Below are 13138 nucleotides of genomic sequence, written 5' to 3'. Positions count from 1 at the left end.
TGGAGAACGTCCCCCACATTCAGGAGGCGATAAGACCGTCTTCACCTGCCTCTCTAGAATGAAGCATCTTAGGTATGAGATGAATGTCAGCAGCACCTCCAGGCCATGCGGGATTAACGCCGTTCCTACGCCTTGCATGCTGGCGCCTGTTTCTGGTCCTGACCATCTACGCCTACCATGCTAATATGAAAATAGCAAGCGAGTAGGTGCCATTCCTCCAGTATGTTTTTGTTAGTTAAGGCCCGCCCACCCAGGTGCATGCTGGTTCTTCACCTGTCAATAGCTCATTAGGTTCAGTAAGTTCAGCTCAAGTAACAACAAACAATGGTAAACTAGAAAATAGAAACGAACAACACACACAGAAACCAATCCAAACAATCATGATGTCATCAGTGACCAGTGGCGACGAGTCGCAGGCGTCCCTGTGGACAAGCACCAGTTCCAGGCTCCGTTTCCTCTCCACCTGTGACCAGTAAACTCAGCGGGGGATGCTGACGAGGCTTGATCCTGGCGATTGTGGCGACACAGGTTTATCTTGTCCACGGCGAGAAACTGTGATGCTTTGACGCATAAGAGAGACGAAATGAAATGAAACGGATCCGAAGACGAGACACTCCTTCAATTACCCTCAAAAAAACCCCAAACAAACGCCGTGGCACAACTCGACAGGTGGATCAGTGCCATGACACAAAGACAGGCTCTGGGACTGCAGCAACTGATGGTGGCACCAGTGGCACCAATAATGGGCGGGGCCATTTACATCCATCTCTCTGGATCTGTCTGATCTGGACTTCCTGGATCAGGGTTGTGAGGTTCTGAGGACTCCTGTCAACCACATTTGGAACAGAACCTGACAGCTGTGTTTGTGCTCGACCTCCACTTGTCTGGGTCTCACAATGCCTGTCTGTCGACTGTGTGTGTGTGTCTGCATGGTGTGTGTGTGTGTGTGTGTTTGTCTTCGTGTGTGCGCGTGTGTAAGTCTGCATGTGTGTGTGCATTTGTGTGTCTTTGTGTGTAAGTCTGCATGTGTGTGTGTCTGCGTGTGTGTGTCTGCATGTGTGTACGTGTTTTTGTGTCTTCGTGTGTAAGTCTGCATGTGTGTGCGTGTTTGTGTGTCTTCATGTGTAAGTCTGCATGTGTGTGCGAGCGTGAGTGTGTGTGTCTACGTGTGTGCGAGCGTGTGTGTGTGTGTGTGTTGATGTGTTATGTCCTCTGTCTCTGTCCTGGGGAGGCGGGCCCTCCCGCTGGTGGTCCCCCCGCTCAGCAGCCGTAGATCAACAGTGATTGATTGACGTGTGGACCCGCCCCCACCAGATGAGCTGCAGGGCCTCAGTGTTGACGCACGAGTCCCTGATTAACACATCAGATCTCATTGCTAAACTGAGCTGCAACCACGGCCGCAGGCATTCTCTCAGCCTCTAGAGGACGGTGATGTAACGACACTCAAGTGTTGAACTGAGGACACTCGAGGTGGAGCCGCCGAGGATGCCACACTCTCACGAGTCAAAGTTACTTTACTTTTCCACAAAAATGATACCACTGAAAAAAACAACAGTTTCAAACTCCTACTGATGAGAGGTTCCACTTTAGTACTTTGTTCTTAACCAGCTGATTTGTCTTTTTTGCCCAGGTGAACCCAGTGGGTCAAGGTGAGCCCAGATGAGCCAGGTGAGGTCTCCATTCTTCCATCTGAAGACAAAAACACCACACGAGTACAACCAAGAACTGACGCGTGTTCAGAAATCATTTCAAAGAAAGACCCAACACAGCAGAACCAGGACGCCGGCAGGAGACCTAAACCCACCCCGCACTGATTTCAAAGTTGACTCGAATCAACCTCATGAAAACTGGACCTCTAACACTCTTCTGATACGCAGTCAGAACCAATGTTCCTGATCCCGTTTTCAGTCCAACCAAGAGGCTGTGACTTTGACCACTGCAAATGGAACTGAGTTATCTTGCTGCGCTGCCAGTGGTTCACCTGTTAGCTTGTTGCTAACGTTTAAAGGGTGAAGTTGTGATGTTGAAAACTGAATCCTGCAAACAGACGAACCAATCGATCACATCACCAATAAAACGTCACAGGTTAGACTTTGGTTCCAGAATCATTGACCTCAAGCAGGACTCCATCCAGCCAGACGGCACTGGAGGATGTTTGACAAACAGGAAAACTAAAAACAGCTTGTGAGCCTCTGTTCACCAGACAGAACAATGGAGACACCAAGGAAAGTCCCTGAAGACACGCCAGATAGATTCCACACACACATTTGTCAAACACATTTGTTTGTCGTGACTCGTCAGCTTCCATGAGAAGAAAAACAACCCCCAAACTCAATCCAGTCCACGCACGCCTGCACGTCCCAGCAGGAAGTCGTTACCGTCCACAGCGAAGCATCAAGTGTCCTCACTTGTTCGAGGTCAAACCAGCTAACTAGTGAACCTCAGATTATGGATTACACCAAAACTACTGTGGAAATCAGGTGGAGGGGCGGAGTCTGGCCAAGGAAGAGGCCATTGAATTTGGGGTCAGATGATTTGCAGCGCCACCTGATGGCAACAGGAAGAGACATGTTTCTTGTACACATTGATGTTCTCCTCCCAGAGGGTCAACCAGGTCTTCCCAAATGTGGAAGCGTTTGTCAGGACCTGGTGAAGGGTCACGGTGAACACGGAGAGCGAACCATAGCGAGGAGGCGGCCATGTTTTTGTTTGATGTTTGACCGCAGAATACGAAGCTGTAATCACTGGAGTCACATGATCAGATCTTTGGTGAGACTCCTGAAGACGTCTACAAGCTCAGTGTAAGTCATGGCGCCACCTGGTGGTTACAGGAAGTGGAACCAACATCGCATGGCTATGTTGTCTTCACCTGACCTACAGCTACTTCACATATAGGAAGTGGGGGTTCTCTAGCACCACCTAGTGGAGGCAGCAGTGTTCTACACCTCCCTCTCACTCTACTGAACACAAACTCAGACTGGGATGTAGGCGGGGTCTGAGGCTCCGCCCACAACCACTTCAACCGGGACCAGGGGCCCAAGTTCACCTTGAGGGAGGAGCTAGCTCTCCGCACGACGACATCAGCACCTCATCGGTGTCGCCAGATGTCAGCCAGTTTAAAATACCCCAGCGTCGGCCTGACAGCAACACAGGACCAACAAATCAAGACTAGTTCCTTCATGTCTCACGGCGTTGTCACCGAGCGTGACGTGCCGCTGCCTGATAAACTCCGACACAAAGGAGAAAACATTACAGTCAAAGTCACTGTTGTTCATCTCTGATCTCCAGCTTTTATCTTCTTTGATGTTCTTCAGTAAATGTTGCCACTGGATGTTTCTCTCCAGAACAGAATCAGCGTTTCGTCCAAGTTCAGTTTCGTTATGTGACCATTGTGACCCCCTCAGCTGGACGGGGAGCTGAGACCGGACCGCATCTTCATCAGAACAGCACGTTTATGTTTCGAACAGTCGCCTGTGATAAGTAAAAGACATGTTCATCATTCCTTCACACGGCACTCGGTCATCGGCCAACAAACCAGCAAATGCTTGATGTCTGGGCTTTACCGAGACTTTGGAATAAAATAAAAATGTTATTTCTTAAAATTCCCAAAGTTTACATGTGAGAGAAACATGTAAGTAACATAGAAACTTCTTTTTCATTGACATGTGACAATAAGAGATGGAACAGCCATGTTGATCGGCCATGTTCACGCCACTGACGGAGACTCAGTGGGGTCGATACGGCTGGTCGCACATTGTCACATGACATCGCATAGCTAATCAAGTTATACATCCAAAATCTTTAATTAAATCATCAATTCAATCATAACAACACAGTAGCAATACTAAAAGATGCAGCATACAGGAGGATACACCGAAACATGTGTTTCAAATATAGTTTGAGTTTTTTTGTTGAAAATTGTAAATTTCACCTGAAAAAAAGTCAATCTTCCAGTGTCTGTTCAACTGATTCATGAACATTCACTGCAGCACAAAGCTTCTCCAACTTCATCAGACTTCAAAGACGTGGGGGAGGGTGAGAGCGACGAGGGGCAGCCCCTCATGCTGGTCCTTTGCTGAACAAAATCATTTCTAGTAGTTTTCATTCATGCACAGTCACTTACAGGTCTGCTGCTCTGCGTCCAAGTCCTCTGCACGTCCACCACCCGAGTCCCACGACCATGTAGGGAGGCATAGGATGGTTGCCACAGGAGACACCCCCCCAGACCCAGACTCCGCCCACTCATGTGCTGCAGAGGAGAACAGAGCCTGAAGTGATTGGACAATCAGCTGCAGATCAGTGTTGATGAGTCCCTGGTGGGTCAGGGTGAAGCAGCACCGCCCAGCTGCTCCCTGCACTCACTCGCCTCAGGAAAAATGTGAAGCAACTTGTGTGAGGAGGTGGAGCTGAACGTGATGGACAGGTAAACAAACGTCTCTTCACACTCAAAAAGCCACAGTGACATGAACGAAAGGTAATCATCAAGCAACCATGGGCACATTTGGTCGCTTCTATCTTCAGCAGCAAAACCTTCTCATGAGCCGCCCTGCACCCTGGTGTAGCAGCGGGTCCTGGTGTAGCAGCAGGTCCTGGTCTTGGTCCCTTGTTAAATGATTATTAATGAAGCATTAACCCTAAGAGCTCTGTCCCTTCTCTGATGCAGTGACCTTTGGGTCACTGCATCCTTTGGATGGATGAATGGATGATGGATGGAGGGATGGATGGATGGATGAGGATGGATGAAGGGATGATGGATGGATGGATGGAGGATGGATGAAGGGATGATGGATGGATGGATTGAAGGATGGATGAATGGATGGATGATGGAGGGATGGATGGAGGACGGAGGAAGGGATGATGGATGGATGGATTGATGGAGGAAGGGAGGGATGGATGATGGAGGGATCGACCCACTAAGTTATGACTGGAAGGTCCAAAAGCCACACAGCTGGTTGTCTGTTTTTCTCAGGAATTTTTCTGATGACTTCAGACAGCATCTGCCTCCTGCTGTACTTCCATGGAATCGTGTTGGACTGCCAGTGGGACCAGAGTCAAGAACCGTTCCACCACAGCTGCTGGAACCTTCACCACAGTTATCATGTTGTGTGCTTGAAGGTAACGGTGACGTGATGGCCAACAACATCTGAACTGTCCAACAAAGCAGCAAGACGAGGGTCAATATTGGTTCAGCAGCTCCATGCTGGTCTGAACTGGAGGACCAGAAGGGCTTAACAGCTAAGCTAACGATTGCTAATGAACAATAGTAACAGCTTGTTAGCAACTTTAACCTCTGACAAGTTCATGTCGTCATTGTTAGTGTGGGACAGAATCACAATGGTGACGAGGTTGACCACGACTTGTTTGTCTCATTCCTGCTATTCTACCTCTGACCACATGACGACCTGGTAACCGGGAGACTAGATTAGTGCAGCAGGAGGGAGGGAGACACCTGCTGGCCAGGAGGTGGAGGTGTTCAACCCTGCAGCTGTAACTTAGTCCAGATATCAAATGTGTCTTCATGGCATGAGTGCAGCCAGCATCTCTCAGTGGTTTCAAGGCCTCGTTGTGAAACAGACCTCAGAGTGGTAACACGACCAGTTAGGGTTGTATATTGATAGGCTATCAACTTGGCTAAAGTTGATAGCCTATCAATTGACTATTATATGTAGATAAATGTTGCCATCTGTTGGTGAATCTAATTCATAACAGTCAGATGCATTTGAGGGACCTGAATTAAAAGTTTGAAGTATCAGTCTGTTTGATCCTGAATTAGAGTTTTCTTAGAACCGTAGTCTGTACATACTACAATTACTACTACTAATATGAATAATAATAATAATGAGAATAATAATAATAGGGCAGCCCGGTGGAGCAGACAACATTAGCGGCCAGATTCCAAACTGTAGCAAAAGCACACACATTACTCACTTATGACTTTAAATTGCACAGTTTTCAAAAGCATGTTGGACTTAAGAAGATTTGAAATGAGGATTCCACAGAAGAGTGGGAGGCTGGAGCAGTGGTCCTCATGGTGGCCCCCATCAAGAAGGTTGTGGGTGGAGCAGTGGTCCTCCCTGTGGCCCCCATCAAGAAGGTTGTGGGTGGAGCAGTGGTCCTCACTGTGGCCCCCATCAAGAAGGTTGTGGGTGGAGCAGTGGTCCTCACTGTGGCCCCCAGCAAGAAGGTTGTGGGTGGAGCCCCGGCTGCAGCATGGGGTCTTTCTGGGTGAGTCTCCATGTTCTCCCTGTTCCTGCTGGGTTCTCTCTGGTGCTCCAGCTTCCTCCACAGTCCAAAGACATCAAGAGGGACCAGGTTAATCCAGACTCTAAATTGACCGTAGGCGTGGCTGGGAGAGCCAATGGTTGTCTGTCTCTATGTGTTGGCCCTGCCATGGACTGGTGACCTGTCCAGGGGGAAGGCTGCTGGGATAGGCTCCACCCCCACCCTCAACAGGAGAAGAGGGGGAACATGGAGGGATGGATGAGTGGAGGGATGATGGTCAGGGGCAGCCCTGTGTGTGACTCATCAATGTTTTGTAAGTTGGAGCCGTGTGTTTAAGGTCTGAAATAAGAGAGGGACTTAATGATTCCCAGCACTTCCTGTGACGTTGTACGCTCGCTTATCACAGGTCATCAGAAACGACTCTTCACATTGAGGTCACAGCGCAGTGAGAGCCGAGTGTTGGGGAAATCACTTTTCTTATTCATCGAAAGGCAAAATACACATAGCAGGATCCTCATCACTGCGGCGCCCCCAAGGCTCAAATGACTATTATTTTGCACATCATAAGGAAATGCATCAAGGCCCTGTTTGACGCAAATTCTCATTGGCTTGGTTCATACAAGGCCCGGTCATGCGGGTTAACACAGAGACGTCAAAGATCAAACTTTTATTTCCTGACGACTGAGATGTCTTCAAAACTTCGTGGAGTGTGAACGTTTCCTCCACGTTGACGCTCCCTCATAATTGATGTGACAGCTGAACTCTGAGACGAGTGAATTTGCTGACAAATGTTTTTCTGGGAGGTTTTATTTGAGTTTACTTTGGAAAAGTTACAGAGAATAAACATCCGACTGTTATTCAGTTACTGTGACCAACAAATTCAGGTTCAGAAGTTTACAAGGTATCATTACGGCGTGGTGATGTCACAGGGTCCTCCGTGGTGCCAGCCAGATCAGGAGACATTTGGCTCTGCCCAGCATCATCACTCTGTGAGCCAATCATCATCGTGTGTGGGGCTACGCCCTGGACACAGTGACAGGCCGTGCTTGGTAAAGCAACATTTCCAAAAATGGCGGTCAAAGAAACGCCCGTTTATACATCCAAACGAGTGAGCGGACGAGTAGTACCGCGGTTTCCATTTTCAACAAAACTCACCATTTTAGGGTAGTTACAGTAGCTGCTAGCTAGCTAGTCGATGTTGTTCCATATAGTGAGGGCATCTCTTCGATGCAGAAGGAAAGAATGATGATGAAGTAGTCGCCAGACGGCAAACTGATACCCGCAATGATGTTCAAGTAAATGGAGTAAAAAAATTCAGACTTACTAATGTGAGAAATCTGCAGACATACATTGATAATCTGGTTTAACTGAGCAAACTATTGCCTAGCTTTAAAGTCAAGGGCATCATTGGATATGTGGAGCTGAGGCGGATCCTCCAAACCAGCTGAAGAAAGCGTGTTTGAAGCAGTCTTTCAGGATGGGACCACGGCATCACACCGTGAGCTACAGATGCACAGACAATGAAGAAAATAGCAGGAAACACAAACGCTGTTATTGGCTGCTGACAAACCCAATCATTCTAATCGTGTCTTCTCAGGTAGCACCTATCTAAGATAAAAAAGCTCAGGTCATGTTTCTGTTGGGTCACTTTAGCTCCTCAGTTGTTGGTCATGTCTCTGCTGTTCCTTGGAAGTGTGTGTTTGTCCACCTTGTCGAAGTCCCATTACACAGACTTTCTTGCAGTCCCTCAGGGTCTTGAAGCGGTTGTCGTTGCCGCCACAGCCGCTGTACCGGAAGCGAGAACACTGGTTACGTTTGGAGTCGAAGAAGAACATCATGGTGTAGTTCTGGCAGCCGCCAGCGTCTGGTTTGAGGAAACAGACCTCTGAAAGGAGACCGAAATGATTAATCTTTATCTTCATGAACATCCACACGGAACATTCTGGTCCTGAGGACGTGGACTAGTGCTGCCCACCTTCGGGTTCAGATTGCAGGTGGAGTCTCTGGCCATCGTCTCCAGTCATAACATCTGGCTGAATGTTTCGTCCTGTTTGCTTCGCAAACTTCTCATTTCCCTCATCAGCAAACTCCAGGTCTGCTGACGCCTGCCTGAACACACGGCAGACAACATCACCGCACCGTTAGCCTTCACTAGGTCATCGGATCTTTGTCCAATATTCTCCGTCTTTGAGCAGCTAAATGTTACCAGTCAGCTGACCTGGGAGCAATCACAAACTGGTTCCTTTAACGCTCAGGACAGAAGCCAGATGATAAAGATGCTGGCGGTTCATTTCTACAGCTGAACACTGAGCTGAGCACCAGAATCAGTCAGGAAGCAGATTTCATCATTTCCCTGCTACAGAGAGAACAGCTACTCCAACCCTTACAATCCTGATCCTCTCTGCTGGTCTCTGTCTCACTGCTGACACTTGACCAACTGTATGTAACCCTGCAGTGTTTCTTACCCATTTTTGAATATTTGTCCTCCATCTTGTTTTGTCAGTTGGTCACAGGTCTGCTTCAATGAAGGAGGAGGATACGTGTTTATTCCCTCTGAAATGAGCAGGAATAAACAGCATGAAGGTGTTTAATGGGGGAACTGAAGGACAGCAAGACTAGAATCTGCTTACGGTTGAGGGTGGAGAGGAAGACCCTGAAGAAGCGTTGGGTGTAGACCCGCTCATCAGCCTCCAGCCCCCCCACGTGGAGCAGGTGCTGCGCTGTGGGTAGACTGGCCAGCTCCTCCGCCTGAGGATAGGAACCAAAACGGATTGGTATCATTTGCCTGAACAGTTCCATCATTGATGTAATCCACTTTGCAATACAATGACATCACATGCATCTGTGAGAGACAGTCTGGACGTACAACTGAGACAGAGGTAGTCCAGTCTGGTTTCATTTCACCCCCCCCCCCCCAAAAAAAAACAAAACAAAACGCTGTGTGCCATGCCAAGAGGAGCCGGGCTGCAGCAATGAGCCATCAGCCTGAATGTTTCCAGTTTCAACATCCTTCCTTGTTGTCTCAGAGGCAACGTGGTCCTGAGGGACAAAGCTATGGAGCCTCTTGTCCACTCCTGGATAAAGCCAGAGGAAGCTTCCTGACCAGCCCAGGGCTAAACTGGTGTGACTTCATTGTTTTGACAAACTTTAGTAACAGTCTACTGCTTCACCTGTAGCATGCTAGCTCAGATGTAGCATGCTAGCATTAGCTTGTTTTAGCTAGCACCACTTCATGGTTATCTCAAATCATGAAATTAAGGCAAATAAGTGAAAAGAAAGAAGAGAAGCTTCACATGGACAACAGAGTTCACGGAGGAAAAATGTAACATGCATTCTTGTGTGGTGGTCCTTTACAACAAGAGTATATTCAGAATAATTGGATAATTTTTCTACAGAAGAGACCTGATCATCTCCGCAATAAGGTGGGAAAAAAGTAGACACGTAAGTGCTGGTTACTAGAAAAACAAGTCCCATTCAAAATCCACAAGAAGGAACCACAATCAACAGGCAGAATTGATAACAGCGTTCCCATCCCATCCCTACCTCTGCCTGCATCCAGTCCTTGAGCCCACCTACAGTCACCACAAACAGAACCACACCCTCACACTTGGCCTTCTGGGAGATGTAGTGCAGCTTGGTGCGGTTCTTGAAAGACATCTGAGAGCCCACCACGACCAGCAGCACCTTCCTCCTGTGGGGCCCGTTGGGCTTCAGGAGCTCTTTGAGGCTGTACTCTAGTGTCTCTTCCAGCACCGAGGAACCACGCAGCTGCTGCAGGTTCTGGCCTGGTTCAGTCTTCATCAAGTCCTGGTTGTCTTGCAGCCCAGACTCCCTCTGGAAAGGTGTGATGCTGCTCTGCAGGGTCACTCCCTGCTCCATCATCAAGTGTATCAGCTGCTGAATGCCAGTGTCCTCATTGGCCATCGTCTCCCTGGGGCTGTCCGCCACCATGAGCAGGTCGGCCTCCACCTCCGCAGGCTGCAGGGGCTCCTTGATGAAGGCGCACTCGTCTGACCGCCTGCATGGGTCTGAGGAGACAGCAAACTTTGAGAATCTAGATCCAGAAAATGGGTCGAATCATGATCAAACCTAGTGGCCAAACAGTTAAAAGCTGGAATTTGAAAAAGCGTCTCTGACAAAGACGTGATGGTTCAGATGAAGGGCAGGAGTTTCAACACAGGAAAAAGACGTGCACTTTACTGTGTGTTTTTATAAAAGACAACGACAAGATCCTTAAGTTCGGGTTCACATTGTTTTTATGTAATCTTATTAAGATGGTGGCGTCCTCACAGACCTGTTAAGCCACAACCGATGGTGGGATTGTTCAGGAGCAGTAGACGTATCTCTGGAAACTACAACCTGTGTGCAACCCCTCCTCACCGTTAGTCCTGATGATGCCACCATCTTAACACCGGACATAAAAGGTTTTTGTCATCGGACAGCCATCAGCAGCACCTGACCACATACATTCTACCTGCTACTGATGTTTCCTGCTCAAACATGCCTGATGCTGATGACGCATTTATGGCAGCAGGCTGTACCATCGCCGCCGATGACACCTGAGTTATGCTGCTGCTTTTACTTTAGCTGTGCTCTGGACTGCTGCTGTCCACGGGAACGCCATCAAGACAGGTGTGAGAGGATCACCGTGACAACCGTCAGGGAGGAAGACTGGGGGGTCAAAACTACGTATGAACCACTGGACCATACAAATATCAATACTGGTAAGTATGAGCCCCCTCCCACCACCTAGTACCGCCACATCTGCATTTACACTTTTGTTTGATGAGGTCAGAACGAGCGTCTGACCGTGGCTGAACGGGTGACCGACCACCCCTCTGCCTTACCATAACACACCGCACAGTGCCTGACTTTTCTCAAATCGGCTGCCTGGGTCTGCACCCTGCCCAGCACTGTGAAGATGGAGTTTCCAGAGTCGTCGACCTGCAATCACACAATGGCGGTCATGAGCGGTGCTCAGCAGACACTAGCCAAGAAGAGAAGAGAGTTATGTAAATGACCCGGCGCAGGAACAGCGGCCAAGTGTACACGAGCCCAGCAGTTTCACTGGCCAGCGCAGTGAGTCAGGGAGAGCTGGCAGGTCAGGGGGGTTCTGGTTGCCAGAGATGCTGTAATTCTAACTGAGCAGAGAGTTGGACGGAGTTCATGTGTCTGGGGCCTCAAAACACTTTAGATTTCACACGTTTACAGAGCAAAGTTGATAGGAGGGAGGGTTTGGAGAGACGTCTGACACACAACACCGACTGTAGAAGCCACTCATAACATGACATCATCCCAATGGCGGCGGCGATATTACACACAATGAGCGTTGGTTAATCAAGCACTTGTAACATAGGAATCTTAATAATGATTAGTTGAAGCTTAGTCACCACCGGGGATGACAACTGAACTATTAGTTAACAGTTAACTGAGGTGTGTGGTAATCATTTGGTTCTGGTCATAGCATTTCTTACATACTTGTGTTATATTTATATTCAGTTTTGCTAGCACAGTAGTCACTTTCATTTCACTGCCACTGTACCTGTACATTAAGGCATGTGACAAATAAAACTTGAATCTTGACATTAGGTCATGTTTTGATGAAGTAACTAAGCATTAACTAGCTGTTGTGTGCTTTGGCACTGACACTGTGTTTCATTATGAGTTTGTTCATGGACAAATCAAACCTGCCTCCATCGCCCGGCTGACAGCAGGAGCGTTCCTCAGTGAGACGACCGCCGGGACGATGTTGAGGGCCCGGTACTCCATCGTGGCGGTAACAATGTCACTCACATCCTGCGACGGCCCATTGGAGAAAAACACGGCCACTTTCCTCATCATCATTCCTGCACGCACACGCTTGAAGACGTTCTGACCCACGAAGAGCATGGCAGCCCCCAGCCGCCGCCGGTTGGATGTGCGCTCCAGGGCGATGTTCTTCACTGACTCAATCAGCTGTGTCCTGCGGCGGTAGTCCTGGAAACGGATCAGGTACTTGGTGTGGGCACTGTAACCCACCACAGCCACACGAGCGCCCGTCGGACAGTTGCTCTCAGTGATGGTGACATCCTCCAGCAAGGAGAGGAGGGCGGCACGCTGCCTCTCGAAGGAAGCTGGGGTCACGTCCTCAGACATGTCCAGGCCGAAGACCAGCTCAGTGGGGAAGGCCGGGCACTCCGTCTGACCTGGAGGCGTTTATGGAGGAGGGGAAGAACCTAAGTATCATTCTGATGCTTATCCAACCTAGTTTCCACCATATTTGGGTCAAAATTTGGGACAGGAAACAACATTTTTGAAACTGTAAGAATTTTGAGAGTAAAGAAGTGATGGAGGGAAAAGCATCCTCCTGAGCTCATGAAACCTGTCTGAGAGTATTTGAAAGTCAAAATAGTCTTTTTGAATGAGGTATTGCTTTCATGTCAGGAACCAGACTGAAGACTCTGGAGCATCCTGAGTGTAGAACGGTTCCACACTCCTGCTCTTGATGTTGCATTCTTGGCCCACCTGCAGTACCTGACTGGCCCCACCAGGGGCCAATAGCCAACACCTTGGGAATCACTCATGTAGAGAACACCTGAGCTCTCCTGTGAATGCAACAGTGCTGTCCTGGAACAGGTGAGGTCGGCAGACTGAGACGGTTTCCTTCTGGTTGTTTGGGACAGTCATTTGTTGCATCGTACTAACTCCCAATAAGTTCAAACCCCTCGAGCGTTCCACAGGGTTCTGTACGTACCGGGGGAACACGCTGCAGAGGAGAAGAAGCATGTATTAGACGAGTGGTGATGAATTTATAGCTGCCCAGAGTCCTCAACACTCACCACAGTTGTCTCTGATGTGGGACACCAGCTGACATTCCTGACAACACAAACAAGGGAAAGCATCACATGGACGTTTGATGTGAATGATGTGAATGTCA

At 48.7% G+C, this 13138-nt stretch overlaps 2 protein-coding genes across 7 annotated transcripts in view; both read right to left on the bottom strand.

Annotated features, from left to right (window-relative positions):
- LOC147252757 (collagen alpha-6(VI) chain-like) overlaps positions 1-4175 on the bottom strand; it is a 51724-nt gene extending 47549 nt beyond the window's left edge. For all 6 annotated transcript variants that reach the window (XM_086217526.1, XM_086217528.1, XM_086217529.1 and 3 more), the window contains exon 1: positions 4124-4175. The gene's annotated coding sequence lies outside the window, so the exon portion shown is untranslated. The remainder of the gene's footprint in view (positions 1-4123) is intronic.
- Positions 4176-7024: 2849 nt separating this feature from the next.
- The window catches only part of LOC147252756 (collagen alpha-6(VI) chain-like), a 30172-nt gene continuing 24058 nt past the window's right edge, over positions 7025-13138 (bottom strand). Inside the window, exons 32-40 of the mRNA XM_086217522.1 lie at positions 13041-13077; positions 12956-12967; positions 11914-12407; positions 11070-11166; positions 9766-10250; positions 8853-8970; positions 8688-8775; positions 8198-8331; positions 7025-8107 (exon numbers count right to left, since the gene is read on the bottom strand). Coding sequence (XP_086073648.1) covers positions 7872-8107; positions 8198-8331; positions 8688-8775; positions 8853-8970; positions 9766-10250; positions 11070-11166; positions 11914-12407; positions 12956-12967; positions 13041-13077 — 1701 coding nt within the window. The 3' untranslated portion in view covers positions 7025-7871. The remainder of the gene's footprint in view (positions 8108-8197; positions 8332-8687; positions 8776-8852; positions 8971-9765; positions 10251-11069; positions 11167-11913; positions 12408-12955; positions 12968-13040; positions 13078-13138) is intronic.

Source organism: Aulostomus chinensis, chromosome 11 (genome assembly GCF_037954235.1).
Source record: "Aulostomus chinensis isolate RoL2024-O1b breed Wild chromosome 11, RoL_Achi_v1.0, whole genome shotgun sequence".
Taxonomy (NCBI): Eukaryota; Metazoa; Chordata; class Actinopteri; order Syngnathiformes; family Aulostomidae; genus Aulostomus; species Aulostomus chinensis.
Note: the sequence above shows the minus strand (reverse complement) of the source record. Positions and strands in the feature narration are given on the sequence as shown.